This window comes from Piliocolobus tephrosceles, chromosome 5, assembly GCF_002776525.5.
Source record: "Piliocolobus tephrosceles isolate RC106 chromosome 5, ASM277652v3, whole genome shotgun sequence".
Classification (NCBI taxonomy): domain Eukaryota; kingdom Metazoa; phylum Chordata; class Mammalia; order Primates; family Cercopithecidae; genus Piliocolobus; species Piliocolobus tephrosceles.
The window spans coordinates 144,335,076-144,358,832 of record NC_045438.1 but is presented as its reverse complement, the minus strand read 5'-3'; the positions used below and the strand labels follow the sequence as shown (position 1 = coordinate 144,358,832).

At 40.9% G+C, this 23,757-nt stretch overlaps 1 protein-coding gene across 1 annotated transcript; it reads left to right on the top strand.

The window, feature by feature from the left end:
* The first annotated feature begins 2,319 nt into the window (after window positions 1-2,319).
* On the top strand, window positions 2,320-23,489 carry NRSN1 (neurensin 1). The gene is made up of 4 exons (XM_023209663.2): window positions 2,320-2,520; window positions 4,308-4,380; window positions 10,941-11,138; window positions 21,653-23,489. Exons 3-4 carry the CDS (start codon window positions 10,950-10,952, stop codon window positions 22,049-22,051), a joined length of 588 nt encoding a protein of 195 aa, XP_023065431.1. The 5' UTR covers window positions 2,320-2,520; window positions 4,308-4,380; window positions 10,941-10,949; the 3' UTR covers window positions 22,052-23,489.
* Window positions 23,490-23,757: the final 268 nt, after the last annotated feature.

Sequence of the window (23,757 nt, the reverse complement as noted above, 5' to 3'; positions counted from 1 at the left end):
AAGTATGTGAACCATGTTTTATTTTATCTCACCAGTTACTTGGTTGAGAGTGAGCCAAAAGCAGATGTACTGGTGGAATTTAGAAGACCTGTGCTGCTCCCTGTTTCCTCGACAGGCATTTCCATATTATTGGAAACTTGAGCAGAGGGGCCAGAGATGGCACTAGTTGGAACCGAATCTGACAAAAGAAGAGATAAAGCAAATAATAAGTGCCTGGGAAACTTAGAATTCTTGAGACTCCAAGCTGAAAATACTCAGCAACTTTTAAAAGGTTTAGCTAAATCACAGTAAAATTAAAATAGCAATAATAATATAATAATAGCTAGAATTTATTGAGTACTTCCTATGTACCAGATATTGTGATAAATGCCCTATCAATATAATTTCATTTAATTCTTTTAACTACCCTATGAAGTAAGTATTATTATAAACACTTAATAGATAAGGAAAGTGGGGCAGAGTGGTGAGGCAACTCCAACTCTAAGTCTTAATTAGACTACACCTCTGAATGAACGAATGCATTACCAATAGAGACCAGGACACTTAGCAGACACCAATGAGGCAGACCTTTCCCTTCCCAGAGCCTAATCTCTGATAGACAGAGCCCCCAGAGTTTTATATATGTGCTGATTCTTACAGACTTTCAAGGATGCAAAAACATATATGGTCACATTGAAGTGTTCAATGGATCCACACATTGCAAGCCAACAAGCAACATGTTAAAATTCATGAAATGTGTACTTTTATGCAGACTGGAAAGGGAGAAAGAAATAAGTGGTACCCGCAGATTTAAGCTGTGTTGAAGAGTGCTGGATTAGAGTTGGGGATGTGAGGAAGAAACAAGACAAAGCCATCCCCCGTCCTTGGTGGTCCCCTAAGCATTTGCTCAACAATTTGCTTTGGTCTGCCCACTGTTTAGCAAGACAGAGGTATTTCTTAGTGTTTTTTAGGCTTTTTCCCGAAACCTATGTGGAAGTGAGGAAATAATGGGCAAAATATCACTTATGTCCTTACCTCTCCAGGAGATCATCTTGCAGATTGCAGATTTAGTAGCTGTATGATCTACAAGTAATTGTGAGTCTGTATCACCATGGGTGTGTGTCACTTTTCTGTACCTCAGCCTCTTCATCTGTAAAATCTGGATCAGAGAATGCCCACCATATAAGGTTGCTGTGAGGATTAAATGATACAATATGTATATAATTAATATATATAATGTACTTAACACAACACCTGGCATATAGTCAGCACTATGTAAATGGTAGTTATTATTATTATGTGTAGTATAGCCATGCAAATGTTAACTATTTTAGTAATTATTCTCATTAAATGCCACTTAACGAGAGGTCTGCAGAAAGTCTCCTGAAGCAGAGGTTATTGTATTTATATACTAACTTGCCCATACCTGTGCACATTTTCTAAGGCATTCGCAGGTAATTTTCTGATGTGTTCTTACCTTTATGCATTTGTGCTTTTTTCTTCAATGTCATAATTTAATTTATTTTCTTCATTTTTCTTTCATCAAACCCATTTGGACTTCCCAACGGTGCAGTAAGGGAAAGAGTGAGGATTAAAACTACACAATACTGAAAGAGGTGAGAAGGCTCTTCATTTGGGCAGTGCTCTGCCAGCAGAGAGAAGCTCCTCACCTTGTGTCTCATCAGGGACAGAAAACATCTCTAAAAGGGTGGCAGTGGAAGAAACACACATCACGACCATCTGCCTCTCCACTCATTTTAAAAATATGTACAGTCATGCACTGCCCACTGATGTTGGGGTCAACGACAGATTCTGTGTATGACGGTGGTTCCATAAGATTATAATACAGTATTTTTACTGTACGTTTTCTATGTTTAGACACACAAATTCTTACTATTGTTTTCCAATTGCCAACAGTATTCAGCAGGGTAACATGCTGTACAGGTCTGTAGCGTAGAAGCAATGGGCTCTACCATATAGCTAGGTGTGTAGTAGGCTGAACCACCTTGGTTTGGGAAAGTACACTCTATGATGTTAGCAGGACGAAATCGCCTAACCACGTATTTCTCAGAGCATCACATACCCGTCATAACGCGACGCGTAACTGTATATTGAACCAGTCTTCTACGACCAAAATATGGTCTGGGCAGAAAAAAGCTTTGAAGAAACACAAAGGCAGAGAAGGTGCCCGTCCTGGGGAGCCTCAGAAGGGCCCAGTGACCAGACTTCCAGAGGCCCTGCCAGCTGCCCTAACAGAAGCACCAGCCTCGCTGTGCAGGCAGGAACGGGCCTGACGCGCCAGACCGCTCGGCCCCGCCCACTCGCCGCTCTCGGAAAGCTGGAACCCGGCCCCTTTGGAGGCGGCGGCGGCGGCTGCGCGGGCCTCGGGTGCGCGGGCACGCGGGACTCCCGGCTGTCAATCAGGCGCGGGCTGAGCTCTACCAGGCGGAGTGGTGGCGGCGGCGGCGGTGATGGGACCCCAGCGAGAGATCTGCGGCTAGGCTGGCTGCACTTGCTCCACGGGTCAGGGGATCGGAGGGGGCAGGTAAAGCCACGCGGAGTCCAGGGATGGCGGCTTTCTATGCTCCAAATGTCTTTCTCCAGTTCTCCCTCTCCTCCCTTTCTCTCTTTCCTTCCTCCTTCTTCATGCATAAATATTCTCTCTCTCGCTCCCTCCCTCATTCACGTTTATTATATGTGCACCAATCTCCACAAAAAAACACGCGTATAAAAATTGGTGAAAACATACAAATGAGGAAGGGCCAGCTCCATGCTTTGGTGGTTTGTGCTTTGCGTTATGTAAGAATTTGGGGGGGGGGGGGGGGGCAGGAGGGGCGTACAGCTAAAAACTTGAGAGTTTCCTTTCCATAAGATAAGAAAAGTTGTGTATTAGGAAAGAGTCAAATATATGTATTTAGAGTTTGCAAAGTTGGTTTGATTTATTTTTCAGGCTGAATTGAGCCCCCACTGGTCCTCCCCACTCCTGTGCCACGTCTGAAGATGTTTCAATGTTTTGGTGTGATGTCAGGACCTACTTCTTTGTGTTGTTGGAAAGGAACATTAGGGTGGGGGGTCAGACAGAGTCTGGAGGCCAAAAAGAAAACAGAACTGGAATTTAACAGCTAATGTTTGCTTGATTGGTTCCTGGCGCTGTAACAGAAATGTTTTCAGGACCTTGGAGAGCTCCTGGGGGCTCCACATCAGGCCAGCCTTTGGTGAAGGCCATGTGTGGAATCTTCAGAGAAAATGGAGAAGGTGACAGATAAAAAGAAGAGAAATGTAATTCCGAGAGGCAGAGAGAGACAGGAAAGAAAGAGATACAGATGGGGGTGGAGGGCAGGTGTTGGGGGAGGGAGGAAGAGGAGAATGTAGTGAATTACGATTGGCTTGTTTTCCTTTGCTTATCCAGATCTAGGAGGCTAATACAATTTGCTTTTACCCCCAAATCTGCTCACACACCACTCACAAAATTTGTGGGAAAGTAAGTGGGTCTTGAAGATTTGGCTTTGGTCCATATAGGCTGACCCTAGAAATGCTGAAAACAGTTTATCAGGCCTCAGCTAGGCTTACTCACCTCAAGACTTCAGGTTCTCCTGCAAACAAATGGGGACCTGTTCATCAGAAAGAATTCTTAATGATCCCTTAAAAATACGGCCCCAGATATTATCTTATTTCACATAACTAGAGTAATGTAGGAAACCAATAGCCTTAGAGTTGGCAATGGCTTTTTAATCAAATTTTACATGGGCACCTGCTTTTCTTAGGCAGCTGGAAAGCAAAATGATCATGATAGGAAGAAAACGGATATAGGAGTACAACTCAGCCTAATAAGTAAATCATCCAAAGAGCCTTATGAAGTGTAAAATGCATGTAAACATATCAGAAAATATAGTGATTATAGGACTCATATATTTTACGTTATAAGACCAAGCACCAGAAAAGATCAATTCTGAAGTATCTAGGAAGCAAGTCACTTTTTTAAATTTAGAATTTGTAAAACAGAAATGGATCAGTCTAGTTGGTATTATTAACGACATGGAATATAGTTATATCAAAATGAGAATAGCACGTGTATAGTGTGTTATAATTTACAAAGCCCTTTTATATCATCTCATTCACTTTATAAATTATTATGAGAACCCATTGAAAAGTTCTAAAATGTAGTTTAGACTTTTATTTTTTAGAAAGTGATCTCAATTCCTAAACATGAAGTTCTTTGTCAATGCTTTTGTCAACATTAAAATTATTCTTTATAAGTTATATGAATGGCTTATGAAATTTAAATTTTGATCTGGATTACATTCTGCAGAGACTTTTTTCTTAAATAGGATTGAAGAATGTGCCATTAAAAAGAAAGATCAAGGAGTAAACAAGAAGAAGAAGAAAAAGAGGACTTCAAAGGTAGGACTCAAACCCTATCACATGTAGATTCATAAGCACCCTGTGTCTGTATGTAGATAAAGAAGACATTAAAAGAGAATATGGGTTCCTTTTTTCTCATTTTGGCTTTGGATTTTATGTACCTTTCTAAAAACCAAATCTTGAAGAATTAAAGTAAATGATAACAAGATAATCTTACATTGTTACTCCTTTTTAAAAATTATAAAAGTGGTTACATGTCCACTGACTTTGAAGGTATTTTTATAACTCAGTATAAAGCCACAATCTCTACCACTGTTTCAGAAAAATAAAATATCTCTGAAATGATCCATTGGTAGGAACACAGTTCAGGTTTTAAGACCATGCTTATATAATTTCAGAATGCCTGATTTAAAGGTGAAAAAGCTGTTAGCAGGCTTTCATGCCTTCCTGTATCCCCTATGAGTCTGACTAAATCTTTTAAGGAACTGACCTTTTGGCTTGGTGTTGAATAAGTGGTCTAAATTGTCTACGTGCCTGTACTTTGTCTTTTGCAGCACTAGCCCTGTGGAAAAGTGGCTATAATGGGAACCTCAGTCTCATTGTCTCAGAATCATTTTATGGGAGAGAAAAGCAGCATGAAAAATTGAATGATATTTCAAAGAAAATAAATAGAACAGGGCCTGTGCCTGGCCTCACAACTGACTCACACATAGTGTCACAGGAAAACACTCATTCTTTTTGTGCCTCAATTTGCTGCCTCTCTTCTCTCAAGGAGACCATGAAGACAAAGAATATAACATCTGTAATGTTCTTAGAGTTTCATGAGGCATAAAGATTTATTTCTGCTTCAAGGCTATGAACATTTATAGAGGAAAATAAAAATTAACTGCAAATATTAGACTGAAATTTAAATTTCCAGCACATTGATACTACAGTCTATTGGCACACATAGTGATATCATAATAGCACATGCATGACTTTGTTTCCCTAATACAGGAATTTTTCAAGGGATTCTCAGCATTTGTACTCTCTTCTATTGTACATACCTCTTGATGATGCTCATTTTGTTATGTTTATTGCTTCATGAGTGTGTCTCCTTGTAACCCAAGAGTTCATTGAGGGCAGACCTGGCCCCACTCATCTTCATAACTATTATCTATCTCACAGGTACCAGGCACGTAGTACTTTAAAAACACTGAAGGAAGGGGAGGATGAAAAATGGAGGACTACTCAGGCCTTCATCCACACCAACCCACATAGAACTCTGCAAGAAGTTTCAAAGTACTGGAGAGTAAAGCAGTCAACAGTACAGAAAAAGTCCCTGCCCACGTCGCTTACACTCTATCATGTATATGGTCTATCAGACCATAAGTAAATAAACCACACATAGAATATCAGATAGTAACAAGTGCTAGGAAGAGAAACAAACCTAGGCAAGGGGATAGAAAGTAATGGAAGGCTGATATTTAGATATATTGGCTATAGAACTCCTCTCAGAAGAATTTGCTAGGGAGTGGCAGCATAATTTTTTCCCTCCACTGGTCTCTGGGTTATGATAGGTGTGCTGAGTTGGTAAGAATTGAATATTCATTTAATGTATAACAGTGCATGCAATTGAGACCGTTGCTATGGACAGATTATAAAAACAAGAAATCCATGGATGGATCCTCATTTATCAGCAAGTAGAGTATCCTTCAGAGAGAATAAAAACAACTCTCTCTTCATAGATAACAAACCAATCACACACAAAAGTTGCTTGTGCCCCATCACCATGGCCATGCTGGCAGGGAGGATGCAACAGGCTCTATCAGCATGTTTACAGAATGAAGACTAACGTGGATTGATTTAAATACAACACTAAAGAGTGTGTTTACTCATCCCCTCTATCCATGTACCTCCTGTGATATTAAAGCTTTTGTGAATAAAAAAAGGCTCTCTAAAATATTTTCGTTAACAACAGTCATAGATAAACCTTTTTGTTGTTGCTACTATAGCTACTGAAATATAGACATCAGAATTCTTATGAAACCTTGATCTTTAAGTAAATACTGAGCCAGAGTAAAAAGCCTTCGCACATAGCTTCTATTTCTGTCTCAATTCTAGTTTGTTGTATATAGTTTAATAACTGCCTAGTCTTTAAAGTGACTTTATGAAGTGACCTCACATATCTTTTTTATGATACCAGAAGTTTCCATCAATCAAATGAGATTCCAAATAACTGTAACATTCTCAGATTTGGGACAAAAAGTTATTGACTTCCCTAGGAGATATATAACTCTCTGTTGAGATTTTGTAGGTCCAAAACCATCACTCTAACATGTTATATTTTAAAATTCATGTTCTTCCAAGTCATTCTCCTCTAGGAGTGAATTCCAGGTAGTTGCATGTTTGGGAAGATGTGTGATACCTCTCAGACCTATTTTAGGTAACATACATGATAATGCATTAACTTGCTAAACAAACAACATACAAACATTTAATCTACCTAGTAGCAGGTAACTAACCTAACTAGTTATTTGCCCTTTTTAAATGGAAGCTGCATACATACTAGTATAAAGTAAGAATTTGAGCTGTCAATGAGGATATGGAAGGAGGTGGGAAATCAGTAAACCTAGTTGTTTGTTCAATAGAAAATGACAGAATCATTCTATTGAGACAGACAAAATATCCTGGAAAACTACATCTGGAAGAAATTAGAGATTAATCTGATCCAACCCTCTTACTTTAAGGATGATGAAACCATAGCCTAGAGGGGCTAATGAGCTTGTCTGAAATCTCCTGACCAGTAAGTTGCAAATCAAAAACTGGCAATAGAGTCCATTCTCTGCTCTGTGTAAGTAGTACAAAACAGGCCATGTTCTTGTTCGTGTTTTGTGCCACCGGGGGAGAAAGGCACTTTGGAATTCTTTTTCTGGAATGTAGCTAACATAGCTAAAAATTCATGACTTCAAGTAGAGCGTTCAATCATTCAGGCTCAAAAACATTTGTTTTATGACACTTTCTATCTCTTTTATGATTTTGTCCATATTGTTTTTTACAAAGTTGGACAACTGGGTCTCATCTTACAAAGCAGAAACATTTAACCTAGTGTGCCAGAAGCAAACTGTGCAGGGAATGGCTATAATATATCACACAATCCTTCTCTGCATCAAAGCTGAATCCTGAGAAAGAACAACTTCAGCATCTAAGGAAACATAACTCTTACTGTTGCTATGAGGGATTTTTTTATTCCTATCATATCTATTTTTGTCCCTTTTTCATGTTAAAGTCTCTGATGCTTTATAGAAAATCTGAAAATATATATTTAGAGGAGGTGGTTCTGACTATGCAAGTATATGATTCAGTCCATACTCCTGCTTCTTGTATTAATTGTCATCTTTCATCTGTTCCCTGACTCATGGTGTAAACTTTAGTAGATGATTTTTCTATGCCTCAGTTTCCTAGTTGACAAAGCAGAGTTAGTAATACCAATCCCATCTCCCCTGGACTGAAATTTGCATTAGAATGCCTTAAAGGAAAATGCCTTTAAAATTATACCACTTACATACCAATGGTAATAGGTTCTTGTTAATCATCTTCGTTGTATAAGCATTAAACAGAAGGTACTGAAGAGATCATCCTAATGCTTAAAATATTAAAACTAGGTTAATATTCCTTTGATCTGCCAGATTTTGCTGCTCGATTCAGGCAAAGAACATTCTAAAAATCTTGACTTCTCATGAAATCATATCTTTCTAAATGTTTTAAAGCAAATGTGTTTGTGTGTGTGTGGGTGTGTGTGGGTGTGGGTGTGTAGACTCTTGCCTCCCTGCACTCTTTCCCTGGGTGATTTCTTTAGATGGTAGCTATATCTGAAACAGAAAAAAGCACAGGAGCTAACAGTTAGTTGGTTTTCATTGATCAACAGCTAAAAAGATGAGGTTATTGGTCATCATTAATAGCACCATTTTTCTAAGGTCAGGGCCATGTTTTCCTCGATTTGACTACATTTTTAACCAAAACTCATTTGTAGCTAAGAGCACATATTTAAAGATGTTCTAATGGGTTTACTTTGTGCCCACTGGACAAGGAATTGCTGACTATCCCTGGTTCCAACTTTGATTTTAGCCCCATAATTCTATCCAATCAATCTAAGTGGCCACATATAGGCATTTGATGGAATTGTAGATCGATATTTTTCTTTTGCAGATAAACATTACAAGCTGGTTGCTTCATAAGTAACTGGAAACATTTAATATGCCTCTGTTGGCCTGGATTACAGCACAAGCTCTGAGAAAACCTGGCTTAATAGAAAAATAACCTTCCATGTTATTCCTCACTTTTTCAGATATAGACTATGTCCACACAACTAAAACTATCTACAGGATAATTTTTTTGGAAGAAGTCTGATTTATTTTAAAACACAAAAATAACTATAGTCAAACAGTTATAGTCAAACAATAGTGTGGCAGTTATATTGTGGACTAAAGAGTTCTTTCAGAGTTTTATATTTATTTTATTATTTCTACTTTTTTATATTATACTTTAAGTTCTGGGATACATGTGCAGAATGTGGAGGTCTGTTACATACATAAGTATACATGTGCCATGGTGCTGTGCTACACCCATCAACCCATCATCTAGGTTTTAAGCCCCACATGCATTAGGTATTTGTCCTAATGCTGTCACTCTCCTTGCTCCCCACCCGCTGACAGGTGTGTGATGTTCCCCTCCCTGTGTCTATGTGTTCTCATCTATCTACAGGATAATTTAAAAATCCAAACACGTATTTCACATTTCCAGCTATACATTTATTTGCTCATACAGAGATCAGAAAGTACAGATGATAACTGGCAATTCCCTTATTCACCAAAATTACTGTCCCTCAGTAATTCTTTCTTTTTTATTTTTAACCATGATTAGTAACAAAATCCGTGTAAATGCCTCTCTCTAAGGGTACATTTACATCAAATAAAGTGGAAATTTCCATCTTAAAAAGGCAGAGCCCCAAGCAGCCTGCCCAGGACGTAGTTTTATTTAACAGTTCTCTGAGTTCTTACTGACACTAGACACTTCATGGAAAATAATAAAAGGCTGTGTCCACTCTCCACATTACAGTCTAGCCACCCACATGGGCAGATGTATCCACAAATAATGGCTAAAATATACAGTGTTAGAGTTAGTGAGGTGTAAATTATTGGCCAAGCCATTTGTGATTAATAAAGCATGAGGCATAGTTGCTCAGCAGCTTTTTAATAAAACTTCGTACAACTTGACAATTAGTTAAAATGTCGGAGGAAGATACATGAGATCTGAAGGCAAAATTTCGAACTAGTAAGAGTAACGCCGTGTAGATTCCACAAGGAAAGAGGGTTAAAAATCTGAGAGGACAGTTTAAGGCAAACTCCATCTTCAGCAAATGAGAATGCCTGCCCAATTCTTTAACATGTAAGTGCAAAGACAACTGGATTCTAAGAGATTAAAGATTTCCTGTCAAGGCAATAAAAATCTCAGCTTCTTTGTTGCCCTTTCTTGCGTGCTTCATGCTTAAAGGTGTACCTAATTTATGTGAGTTGTGCTGTTGTGTCTCATTTCATTTATGGAGATGCAGTTCTAGTCATTGAGTATTTAGGGTAATCTTGCATTAAACAAAAAAGAAGAGCAGCTTATAGGAAAGACAGGTTTTTCTCACTCATCAGTGGGAATTGAACAATGAGAACACTTTGTCACAGGAAGGGGAACATCACACACCAGGGCCTGTTGTGGGGTGTGGGGGAGCGGGGAGGGATAGCATTAGGAGATATACCTAATGTAAATAACGACTTAATGGGTGCAGCACACCAACATGGCACATGTATACGTATATAACAAATTTGCACGCTGTGCACATATACATACCCTAGACTTAAATTATAATAATAAAAAAAAGACAGGTTTTCTTGTTGTTGCTGTTTGTTTGTTTTTAATTGTTTTTTTGTTTTTGTTTTGTTTTGTTTTGTTTGAGACGGAGCCTCGCTCTGTCACCCAGGCTGGAGTGCAGTGGCGCGATCTCGGCTCACTGCAAGCTCCGCCTCCCGGGTTCACGCCATTCTCCTGCCTCAGCCGCCCGAGTAACTGCGAGTACAGGCACACGCCACCACGCCGGGCTAATTTTGTTGTTGTTGTTGTTGTTTTTGTTTTTTTGAGACGGAGTCTCGCTCTGTCACCCAGGCTGGAGTGCAGTGGCCGGATCTCAGCTCACTGCAAGCTCTGCCTCCCGGGTTTACGCCATTCTCCTGCCTCAGCCTCCCGAGTAGCTGGGACTACAGGCGCCCGCCACCTCGCCCGGCTAGTTTTTTGTATTTTTTAGTAGAGACGGAGTTTCACCGTGTTAGCCAGGGTGGTCTCCATCTCCTCACCTCATGATCCACCCGCCTCGGCCTCCCAAAGTGCTGGGATTACAGGCGTGAGCCACTGCGTCCGGTCAAGAAAGACAGGTCTTTAAAAGTGCCTTTTCTGTAATGAAAAGAGCACTGTTCAACTAGGCATACATTATTCTGTCTGGTTCTTACCTTTCATATATCTTTTGATCCTGAGGCCAAAGCCCGTGGTGCTGATCCATGTGGTTGTTGTCATTCCAGCTGGGAAGGATGAGTTCTTGCAGCAACGTCTGTGGGTCCAGGCAGGCACAGGCTGCAGTTGAGGGCGGGTACCAGCGCTATGGAGTCCGGTCCTACCTGCACCAGTTTTATGAGGACTGTACCGCCTCAATCTGGGAGTATGAGGATGATTTCCAGATCCAGAGATCACCTAACAGGTGGAGCTCAGTATTCTGGAAGGTAAGGAAGAAGCATGTGTTTAACTTAGGGAATGGAAAAATTATTGGACGTGGTTAATACTGCAGCCGTGGAGGATGGAGAGGTTTAGTACTCTCTGTGTGTGCATCACTTTTGGTGATACTAAATGCATTTTTCTTACCTTAGGAAAGAAGAATCTAAACTTTGGGCCAAAGAAAGCCTCTAAACACAGCACAATTATCGATGAGCAAGTTAAACATAAATAGGTACAATTCCCATATGAATTATTATTATTGCTACCATTAATAATGTGCCACTAAAGTCACTAATTGAAGCCATCCATAGGCAAAACATTATATTCTTTCAACCTCCCTTACAGGTGTGGTAAGTATCATTTGACAAGTTGCAATAATTATTAAAAAGAAATCGTTAGGTATTTAGAGAGAGTTAATGATTAAATGTAGTACAGTGGTCAGTATACCAGCTCCATCTCTACCAAGTGTGTGATCATGAGGCTCTCTGATCCCAGCTTCCTCAAATGAAGGAATCTCATTAGACAATGTATTTAGTCCCTCAACAGATAATTAGTGAGCATCTACTCTGTGCCAAGAGGGTTCAAAGTGCTGGAGGTTAAAGTGGTAAACAGAGAAAGAAAAAGTGACTTCCCTTGTGGAGCTTATAATCTATCATGGGAAACAGACTGTAAACAAAGAAACCACATGACAGAACGTTAGGTAGTGATAGTGCTATGGATGACAGGGGGTGATGGAGACTGGTATTTGGATATGCTGATGGTAGAAGGCTTTCAGAGGAGATGCCATCTTAATGAATACCAGGATGAGTTGAGGGAACAGACCTGGCTGAAGGTCATCCTAGACTGGGAAAATAGTAGGTCCAAAAGCTCTGAAATGGGAACAAGTTTGGTGTGTTTGAAAAAGATCCAGAGGTCTCCAATCTGGTTGGAGTGGTGTAAGGAAAGGGACAGGCAATGAATTAAGAAAAATAACAAGGCACAGATGATTTATGTAGAGCCTTGTACACCATAGTGAGGTCTTGGGTTTTTACCTCCAGACACATGGGAAGCCACTGGAAGAGGTTGATTAATTTAGAGGGTGTTAAATACCCAGGCAAAAGATTCTGGTGGCATTAGTGGAGATGGTGAAAAGTAGTCAGATCTAGCTAAAGGTTATGCCTATTAGACATCCGAGTAGTGATCTCTAGTGACAATTTAAATATATCAATCTACAGCTCATGGATTGGGAGTTATTGACACATAGAATCTGTACAAGGCACTGGACTTCTGAGATCATCCAGGAAAAGAGTGTGGACATAGAAGAGAAGAGGGCGTTGGGACGTTCCAACATTTAGAAACTAAGAAGAGGAAGAGGTTTCAGAAAGGGATACTGAGAAGATGAACCTTAGATAATGCCTAAGGTCTTCCCTAATCTTTGTTTCTCCCAAAAGATCCCAGAATTTTTTGACATGGACATTGACATAAACTTGCAACTTATTGGTCATATAGTGTAACAAGAGACAGTAGAGCATAATTATTATGAACATGAATTCTAACCTCAGACTACATAAGCTCAAATCCCAGCTCTTTTGTTTAATCGTTCTGTAACCCTGAGCAAATTAATTGGCCTTATGGGGCCTCTAACGGTGATACTTACAGCACCTACCACATAAAAGATATGAGAATTAAATGAGATAATATTTACAAAGATCTTAACACTGTCTTTCTAGGTACTTAATAAGCATTAGCTATATTACCTACTATTACTGGTTGCTGTATGAAGCACTGAGTTCTTAAATGGAAAAAAAAGTTGAAATACAGTTAATAAATAAAGTATTAGGTAACACAGTTGTTAACGTGGATAACCCAAGACCTGTGTTAATTCAACATCATATTGTTGTCACATACTCTGCATCAGAACTGGTCAAGACAGCATCCTTGCCCTGTAGAAATCTCACCTCTGATGAATCCTTACTGGCTTTAGCCAATGAAATGCACAGCCAAGCTTGGCACATCTTGTATTTACCCGGATATGTGGGTGGTGGTTTCCCTATTTGTCAAAAAAAAAAAAAGCATTTGCCTGACAGATCTATTGTGCCAAGAGCCTAAAATGCCACTGACACACAGAATATTGTAAGTGTTCATGGAGCTCCAAAGCACTAGTTGTCATGTGATTTGTGAAGCTGTAAACCCATCAAATAAAACATAGTTACGGTTTTAAAACAAAGAACTCACAGTGAATTACCAACCCCAGAATTCAGATTTCATTATTTTCTCCCTTCTATTTTGCACAAACAAGATCCAAAAATATTTATTTACTGTTGTGCTGGAGTCCTAGATGTATATCTGAACCACAAAACACAAGAAACCTAGCGTCAACTTGACTGACCTAGGAATTCACCGTCTTAGAGACCTCACCTCTATCAAGGGATAAACCAACTGTTCCTGGGTTGAAGTGCTTTGTACCAACACAGGAAAAGGCACCAGCTATGCTCATGTCTCTATTATGATTCTTTTTCATGCTTTTTTTTCTTTCATTCAAACTGCATCTGTAGGTGGTTCAAATTGCTGGCTTCTCCTTTCCCTGCTTCCACTGTAATGTTGCAAGAGTCATGTCGGCCTCTCACTGGGGGCTGTGCTCACAGTGCTTTGGTGGAACTCTGCTCTTGAGGCAGCAGCAGTGGGCAGCATGGCAAGACTTAACGAGAACAGAGCTTGGAATCAAATGGGTCTGAGTTAGAATCTTCACTGCATGCATCTGCATAACATCTATTACACAGTATCATTCTTCCTCTCTTTCTTCAAATGTGTAGCTGTGCAACATGCACCAGCCTCTGGGATTCTGATGTGAATAAGATCTTCTTTTTCAGAGGTGAACAAATATTCTCCAAATATGAAGAAGATCTTTTCTTCACCTCTGAATAAGATATAGCGTTTGACCTGAAGGAATTCACAGTCAAATAGGGGAGGTGGCCATGTACATAGATTGTTATAATGCAATATGCTAAATGCTCCCCTTAAAGCAGGCACAATACTTACTGGGAGCACAGGGTTTGAGGGGTAGGGTGGAGTGGGTATCTGATGCAGCTGGGGAAGAAATGGCTCCAAGAGGAGGTCACATGTGAGCAAGCAGGAGCAGGGCATTCCAGTAGAGAGAAAAGTACTGCAAAAGCTAAGAGCCATGGGAGAGTACAGCATGTTCAGGAGACTGCAAGGAGTTCCCTGTGGCTGGGGTAAATGTCCAAAAGTTGAAGAAGAGTCAGGAGTTGAACCTGGGAATGCATACAAGAGCCAGTTCACAGAGGACTCTGAAAGACCATATAATAGAAATTTCTCCATAACTTTTCAGCTTGAATACAGTGAGGGGGCAAGATACTGAATCTAGGCTTTTCTAGGTGGGATATCATAATCAGGTATACACACACACACACACAGAGTGCCACACACTTTCTCTGAGGTTAAGATGTACATCTAGGACTCCAGCACAACAGTAAATGAGCCGAGGTCCTAGGTTGCTGCATGACTGCCTCAGCCACTTCTAATTTATCCCACTGCCTGCAGCTGATTCCATCTGTAAAAATGGATGTAACATAGTCCCATCACCCATTGCTGCTGCCCCCAAATCAATCAGGCTATGGCGGATTTTTTTTTTTTTTTTTCGTATCTTTGCCTTTAACCTTGACTAAGGCTGTTGCCACTTGATTATCCATGCAGCAAACAGTGTCATATGCACGTGTCAAACCAATGGGAGCAGTCTTCTCACCCCCCGTCATTCCCTGCTCACCTGAGGCTTATCTTCTTGCCTTCTCCTCAACCTGTCTCAGAAGCCTGTATCAGCCTATGTCGGAGGTTGATATGTCATGGAGGCATTTGATGGCGATGTGCAGGTGCAAGGCAAGACAAGATCGCCTCCTCCACAGCCTTATTAACTGTGAAAGGGACTCCGGTCCCTCTCTTTCCTCTCAAGACCCAGGTTAAGCTCCTCCTATCTGCCCTAACCTCTCTAGTCCCCCTCTTAAGCTAAGTCAGAGTTTAAACTTGTCCTTGTTGTTTTCCTTCAAAGTTTTTCTAGATATTAAGAAGTTCGTTTTATACTAGAGATGAGAGGAGCTGTGGAAGACTCTGCTTTTTAAATCGCAAATGCATATTGTATATATTTGTCATGCACAACATGTTGTTTTGAAATACGTATATATTGTGGCATGACTACATCGAACTAACATATGCATTACCTCACATCCTTTTTTGTGGTAAGAACACTTAAAATCTATTTTTTCAGCAATTTTCAAGAACACAATACAGTGTTATGGACTATAGTCACCATGTTGTACAATAAGGTCTCTTGAATTTATTCCTCTTAACTGAAATTTTGTATCTTTTAAACAAAATCTTCCCAATCCCCTCTCTTACTCCTTTCCAGTTCCTCTCTACTTCTATGATTTCAACTTTATTAGATTCCACATATAAGTGAGATCATGTAATATTTGTCTTTCTGTGCCTGGCTTATTTCACTTGACATAATGTCCTGTGGAAGACTACGAAGAAGAGAAGCCAGGTGGTATAATTTCTGTTTATAAAAGATTTCTCAGGTTGCCTTTGAAGGATGGAGCAATGGAGATCATCAGGACACTGTTGCAATGATCCAGGCAAGACATAATAATGGCCTGCACCATTAGAATGGCTGCAGTGGACAACACAGAAAAGATTCAAGAGATTTTTATGAGATAGAGTGACTAAGATTTAATATCCACCACTACGACTGTGAGGAACAATTTCATGAATAGGTGGATGGGAAGAACACAAATAGAAAAATTGGGAAGGAAGTTGCAGGGCACCACTTTTACTCTTTTGGGTTTGAGGAGTGTTTGGGACATTTTTCTGTAGATTTTCCTGTTGGTTGTCAGAAATATGGTCTAGAGCTCAAGACAGAGATCCAAGCTGGAGTTGGAGGTTTGGAAGTCATTGGTAACAGGTAGGAGTTGAAACTGCAGCTTCTGATTAAACGCTAAAGAGAACATAGTGATTAAGAAGAGGTGGAGGTCAAGGATAGACTCCTGAACCAGACATGGTGGTGTGTGCCTAAAATCCCAGAGGACTCAGGAGCCTAAGGAGGGATGATTGCTTTAGGCCAAGAGTTCAAGGCTGCAATGAGCCATGATTGCACCATTGCACTCCAGCCTGAATGACAGAGAGTGACCCTGTCTCTAAAAAAGGTGGGGAAGGGTAGAATCCTGGGGAACACCAATAAGTTATGAAGAACATCCAGCAAAGCAGGTTGAGAGTGAGTTGTCTGGAGCAGAGATACACAGAGGAGAGAGTGTGTCAGAGATAACCATGGGGAAGGGTTTCAAGAACGTTTAAGTGTTTAATATCAACGAATGTAGAATATTTAAGCGAGTTAAAAAAAGAAATTAGATTTGACATTAGATTTGACAATTAAAAGGTCCTTTGTAACCTCGGAGAAGCAGGTTTAAGGAAATCGTGGAGGACTGAGCATGGCTGTCAAGGGTAGAAAGGACATCGAGAAGTAGGAAGAGAGGCACGCAGAGCTGGAGAATTGCTTTCGAAGATGGAGGCAGTTGAATGTGTTTATGCGCTGGAGGAAGGAATCTCTGTCAGGTGGAAGAGCTGGTATGATTTCACTGCCCAGGTGAAAGGGTCTAAGAAGACCGTGAGGTCAGGCTGTGGAAGGACCTCGATTACCTGGCGTCGATTCTTGCTTCATACAACTCAGTATCAAGCTGAGACAAGCAGGGACAGGTGAGCTATATATACTCTGCCCCTGACGCTGGCAGACATCACCGCTCCAGGCTCAGCTCCTGCTCTGGAGAAGTCAGCACAGCCCTCAGGGCTGATGCAGAAGAAAAAGTCCATCTTCGCTCTCAACGCGCTTCCCCTAAATAACCTCTAACCCAGATGGCGCCTTGCACATGGAGCTCCATCCAGCATTCCCCGCACGCCAGGCTGTTCTTCCCAGCCATGCAGGTTCGTGCTTCCAACAGTCATTCCTGCCTCCTCTCTGCCAGAACAGCTGCGCCGCGACTGCTGCCAGCTCTGTCTATTGGAGTAAATGCATTTTCAGGCCTCATCAGCTCACTGGGAAACAATGAAAGGATGTTGGTCAAAATAACAGCAGTCTCTGGCCTGTAGCCCCCACCAGCAGTATTTCTGGCATACAAAAATAAGTTCTCCTTCCTCTCCAATTTTCCTTTCCAGCAGCAGGAACTGGGTTTTCACACATCCTCCCACAGCCAAGAGTGGAATCGGAAGTCACAGCACAAAAACTGTCCTCGCTGCTGTTTCAGGAGTTTGTCACCATCTGGAGAAGCCCTTCTCTGTCACCACTGGGATTGGCCTTACCACATCAAGGCCCCAGGCTTCTCTGCTGAGCCTTGAAGAGGACCCTCCCAACGCATTTCAACTTTTCTGTGTGGCCCTAAACAAGGCTGCTTTGGTTACTCAGAACCTTAAATAACCTCTGCATTGCAATTTTTTGACTGTTTCCATTTGGGAGCCCTCTTTCTGTTAGACCTCGGACCAATTCGACTTAGAACTGTGTCCAGAGACAATTTTTATGAGACTGTATGGAATCACTCCCTCAATTTTTATCCTTTCCAGTACTCAGCATGGTACCAAGACTAAGTTGATGCATCCCAACTGCTCTCCTTACCTCCCATATCCTCTATGAGAGGGTTAGAAGCAGCCTACTCATGACAGACTCCATCATACCTATGATCCCACGCTCTCCCTCCCATGCTTTAGCATGTCTGGAATTTCCCAGTGGGTGCATCTCTCGGAGATTCTCATTAAAGACTGGCGTTGAGAGCACCTTCAGAACCTTTGAATTTAGCTGTTCACTGTGCTGTCTTCCCCACTACAGAGGGTGAGCCTCTCTCTGATTCTCTGATGTCAATAGAAAAGGGGAGAAGGCTCAGAAAGGCCAGTCACGTTCCAATTCTTCAAGTGAGCAGGAATTTTGCCACCTGCAAGCCATGGTTTGCCTTTTAACTTCTGAGCGATAGTCCAGGAGTGGATTTTCATCGAAAGCACTGCTCAGCTGAGGAGCAGACTCCTCTGAGAATAAGTCACCTGGCTCTGCGTTCAGCAGTCTGGTGGTTTAAGTTAGGCAGGCAGGACGGTTTATTGAGTGTCAGGCTGGAATAGGAGCCGTGGGGAGGCAAGACAGACACATACTGGTCTCACTTGCTCTTCAGAATCTTAGAAACTAAGATCACTTTTGGCTACCCTCAATTTTTGAGAATTTATGTCAATTCTTCAGCCGGGAGGTAGTTTAGTGACATAGGAAGCATGTCACCATGGATATTTAAATCAATTTTGCTTGTACCTTCAGAAGTTTTTGATATGAGTCATTTTCTAAAAGTTATAAATAATGGTTAGTCTTGGAAAGTAAATGTAGTTGCCACGATTTTTAGAAAAATGTAGAAAGCAATCCAAAATGTCATATTGTACAGCCCAATTTTTCCTGTAGTACTCATGTCTTATATAGAACAGCTTTTTTTTTTTTTTTTTTTTTTTTAATGAAGACATCCTATTGACTCTCTGTTTTTCAGTTTCCTTACAATATGAGATAATGGAAATTTGTTCATATATGGTGGCTAAAACTCCTTTGAGGTTCAAATAAAAATAATGGAAAGAAATATACAAAATAGTAATGGCAAAGTATTATGGGTAGAAGAAAAGTCACAAGTAGTAGTAATCACACAGATCTGGGTTAGAACTAGTCACACCACCTGCTATTTATGGGACCATGAACTATGCTTTTTTCTTTTTTTCTCTTTCCCCTGAGATGGAGTCTTGCGCTTGTTGCCCAGACTGGAGTGTAATGGTGGGATCTCGGCTCACTGCAACCTCCACCCCGACAGGTTCAAGCGATTCTCCTGCCTTAGACTCCCAAGTGGCTGGGATTACAGGCATGCACCACCATGCCCAGTTAATGTTGTATTTTTTAGTAGAGACAGGGTTTGACTATGTTGGTCAGGCTGGTCTTGTGTCTGGAATTGGTTCCTTCCGGTGGATTCTTGGTCTCGCTGACTTCAGGAATGAAGCCGCAGACCCTTGCAGTGAGTGTTACAGCTCATAAAGGTAGTGCAGACCCAAAGAGTGAGCAGCAGCAAGATTTATTGTGGAAAGGGAAAGAACAAACCTTCCACAGTGTGGAAGGGGAACCGAGCAGGTTGCTGCTGCTGGCGCAGGTGGCCAGCTTTTATTCCCTTATTTGACCCCACCCACATCCTGCTGATGATTCATTTTACAGAGTGCTGGTTGGTCTGTTTTTACAGAGTGCTGATTAGTGCATTTATAAACCTTTAGCTAGACAGAGCACTGATTGGTGTGTTTACAATCCTTTAGCTAGACAGAAAAGTTCTCCAAGTCCCCACCCGACCCAGACGCCCAGCTGGCTTCACCTCTCAGTCTCAAACTCCTGATCTCAGATGATCTGCCCACCTTGGCCTCCCAAAGTGCTAAGATTACAGGTATGAGCCACCATGCCTGGCTTAACTATGCTTCTTTAACTGTATAATCCTCAGTTTCTTATCGGTGAAATGGGAATAAAAATACCTACTTCTCATAAGATGCTTGTAAGGATTAAATGAAAAACACATCTAGCATTAGCCCAGGTCATAATAGATGTTCAATAATATCTGTTATCCTTTTCCCCTTTTTGCTAGGGTGATAGATTCGTGGATGTGTTTTCGTCCTATTAGCCAAACCACCTTTATTAGTGTATTATCCCAAAAATTTAAATATTAAAGATTAAATCATGTTATATATCTGGTTATTTTCCTAACCTCATTATTCTAACTAAAAGCAATTAAGGACAGGAGGAAAGGAAAAATGTGTTTAAAAAGTAATGGTGTTAGCTATTCCTTATTCCAAGTGCTGAGCAATTGTAATACTGTTACCAATGTAGCATAACAATTTTACAAAGGGTGTCTTTCCAAATAAGAAAAAGAATAGCTATTTGTTACAATTCATAATTTTGCCAGATACAATGTATAACTTTGCCAGATACAAGGCTGAGTGTTTTTACGCATAATCTCATTTAGTCCTCACAAGTCCTCTATGAGGTACGTATTACAAGCATTTGTCATTTTATAGATGGGGAAATTAATGACAAGAGATTTTAAGTAACTTTTCTTCTATGATTCAAGTGCTAGGTGGTGGTGGTAGAATCCAAGCGTGAGTCTATTTATTCCAAACCTGTGAGTGTCGACCACCAAATGGTACATCATTTCCATCTTTAGTATGTTACATTTCATTAGAACTTGAGCTAATGCAGTTTAACCTCCATCTGCTATTCTGAACACTTCCTAGCACCTGTACAAGTACAGCCCAAATAGCTACATGTGAGAGGAGAAAGAGCACTGGCCTGGGGATCAGCTCTGTGGCTTCTAACCCTGTCTCTGCAGCTTGTTAGCTGTCCATCTTTGGCCCATGACTTACCCTCTCTGAGGCTACATTTCTTTACCTGTAAACTGGCAGTTAAGGTTCCTTCTCTGCTTACTTGGAAAAGAGGTGAGTAGTTACAAAGACTGTCCACGTCCTCCAGCCAAAACCACCAGGAACACACCTACATGTTGAACAAGTTGGATGTATTACTCATTACAGTGAGAAAGAATGTCACCATAGGGGACTGCGGAGCATTGTAGTATGACAGTGTGAAAAGGAAGTATAGTATTATAGGATGTGGGCTCTGGTTGGGAGATTTTGGGGAGGGTCTAATAAAGCAAGAGTTCACTCTGGATTGTTAGGGACAATTCTATGATTGGATATCTTAATAAATCTTATGTATAGAGAAGACAGACTAGAGTGAGACTAAAGCGATCATGAGTAAAGAAGTAGCTGTCATTCATATTAGCCAGGAGAGGGGGTCATGTGGTATTTTGTGGCTTTTACAAGGACATTGTTTTTGTTTGTGCTTAGACAAAGTTATGAAGGGACACTGTTTTGTCTCACTTCATCGTGGTCACAGAATGAGCATGTGTTAATGTTCTGTGACATGGTGCCTAGCAGAACAGCATGGCCTTGCTGTGAGCTCCCAGCCAGCTTCTAACAACATTGAGGCCTAGGGGACAGAGTAAGGCCAGCTCCTGGATATCAGGGCTACTTTTCTGTTCCTCAAGACCAAATGAGACAATGTAAGCAAAAGAAGCAAAAGAAGGTTTTGTCAACTGCAAAGCATTGTACAAATTTTAAAAAATAGATACTTATGTATATATAATTTATATATTATATATATTTTTAGATACATATAATATATATTATATATATTTTTAGATATATATATATTATATATAATATATCAAGGCTGAGTGCTGGAGTTTTTGGTTGGCATTAAAATTAGAAAGATCATCTTTCACCTTTTTCAACAGAAAATTAAGTAGATGTTTCCTGCAAATTTGGGGTAACTGGGAATATTCACTTCTCTCAAGAAACAAGACAAGTGCTGCCCTTGAGGGCTCAGGGGAGAGCCGAAGCACCTTCCTCACTCTCCCTTGCTTCTGTCGTTATCTACCTCTAGGTCGGACTCATCTCAGGTACAGTCTTTGTGATCCTCGGATTGACTGTTCTGGCAGTGGGCTTTCTTGTGCCCCCCAAAATCGAAGCATTTGGCGAAGCCGATTTTGTGGTGGTCGACACGCATGCTGTCCGGTTTAACAGTGCTCTGGACATGTACAAGCTGGCAGGAGCTGTTCTCTTCTGCATTGGAGGCATGTCCATGGCAGGGTGCCTGCTGATGTCAGTGTTTGTAAAGAGCTACTCCAAAGAAGAAAAATTCCTCCAGCAGAAGTTTAAAGAACGAATCGCAGACATCAAAGTCCACACCCAACCAGTTACAAAAGCTCCAGGGCCAGGGGAAACAAAGATTCCAGTCACTTTGTCTAGGGTTCAAAATGTCCAGCCTCTATCGGCAACCTGAAACCTTTCCCACCCCAGTTCTTCTTGTCTGAGCAGGCCAGTTTTCAAGATAAAGAAGATTTGGCGTTGACTGCCCCAGGGCTGTGTGCAGCTCTGGGCAGCATAGTGGGTGGACTCACACTTGCTCGGTTCAGGCAGCTCTGCTGGAGGTCGGTGCCATGCCTAAGCCTGTGCACATGCATCCGGCTGCTTAAGATGGGTGCTTCCTTGTGCTCAGTCACCAGAAGTCCCCTGGAACTCTTTTTCATAGATCATGACTTTGTGTTATTTTCCGTGTTTTTCGAAAGCGCCGACGAGTTTAGACCAGCTCACCAACGGTTAATGTGGTCCATTTTATTTTCTAATATTGGTTTATCTAATCTTTTCTGCGTGGTGCTGTCTTCCATTCCTGTCTCACTCTGTGTAAGATTTTTGTCATGTGTGTTCATAGAAACATAGAATTCTCTGATTTTGATCTGAACATGAGTTTTTTAACCGTATTTTGACATGAGGTTCCTGACATTGGATACAAAGTTATCAGCATTCACAAATCTTTTTGTTTTCTCCATTTTTTTGTCCTTTTTGAGATGAAGTGCTGTTCTTTTGCCCAGGTTGGAGTACAGTGGTGAAATCTTAGCGCACTGCAGCCTTGAACTCCTGGGCTCAAGCAGTCCTCCCACCTGAGCCTCCCAAGTAGCTGGGACAACAGGCACCTGTCACCACCCCCAGCTAATTTTTTTTTTAATTTTTTTAGAGGCAGGATCTTGCTATCCAATTTTTTTTAAAAACCAAAATTGCCAACTTTAGAATCTTGACAAAAAAATTTAATTTTAGGAGAGTCTACTTATGCAGTGTCCAAAAGTACTGAATTAGAAACCAGGAAATTTTAGTTCCTTCTACCTGTGTGATCTTGGGGAAATTATTTAACCTCTCAGTCCTAATTTTCCCCTTCTGTATAATGGGAGTCCTGGATCACAATACGTCTGGGCTGTCATTACCCAAACATCCGAGATTCCATTTTTGCCATGTGTCATCGAGTCTCTCCCCAACAGATGTTTGTGATGCTTTTGTGGCTCTCACCATGGTGGGATTCTTCCAGAATTAGACTCCTGGTAAGTCACTGAGTCAGCATCCTTCACACTATCTACCCTTAAATAGCCAACCCCAGCAATTTATACAATGCTGTCATATTTTTATAAAAACAAAAGTAAGTCATCCTCAAATAAGGAACCCCTTGGTAGATATTAACCTTAAAAAGGGTTTTCATTCTCAAACAAGATGCTTTGTTCTCCAGCAAGATATTCATCTCATCCCTTGCACTTTTGTTTAATTTGTGGATTCAGATTAGACTGAGGAAAATGGAAAATATGCCCTTGGTATTTTCTTAAAGTTGTGCCACCTTAGAGCCCTTTTTTGTTTTCTTCCTTCACTGGATAAATAAAATATGTGAACGAGCGGAACCTGAACTGCATTGTCATTCCTTCAGTGTGGTTATTTTCTCTCCAACATGTAATTTTCCATTCTGAGACTGAATAAGCTCTGATGTTTCCCCGGCTAAATGGAAGAATAAATGAAGCAATTAGTACTCTTTGTGCACCGTGTTTATTTTGCATAGTCCAGCATAAAACACAGGGCAAATCAGTATCCTCAGCAAGGATCATTGGCCAGATTTTGGAGAAATCGTTCCAGTTTCCTCAGGTTCTCTATCTTCCTGTGGAAATGCCATTT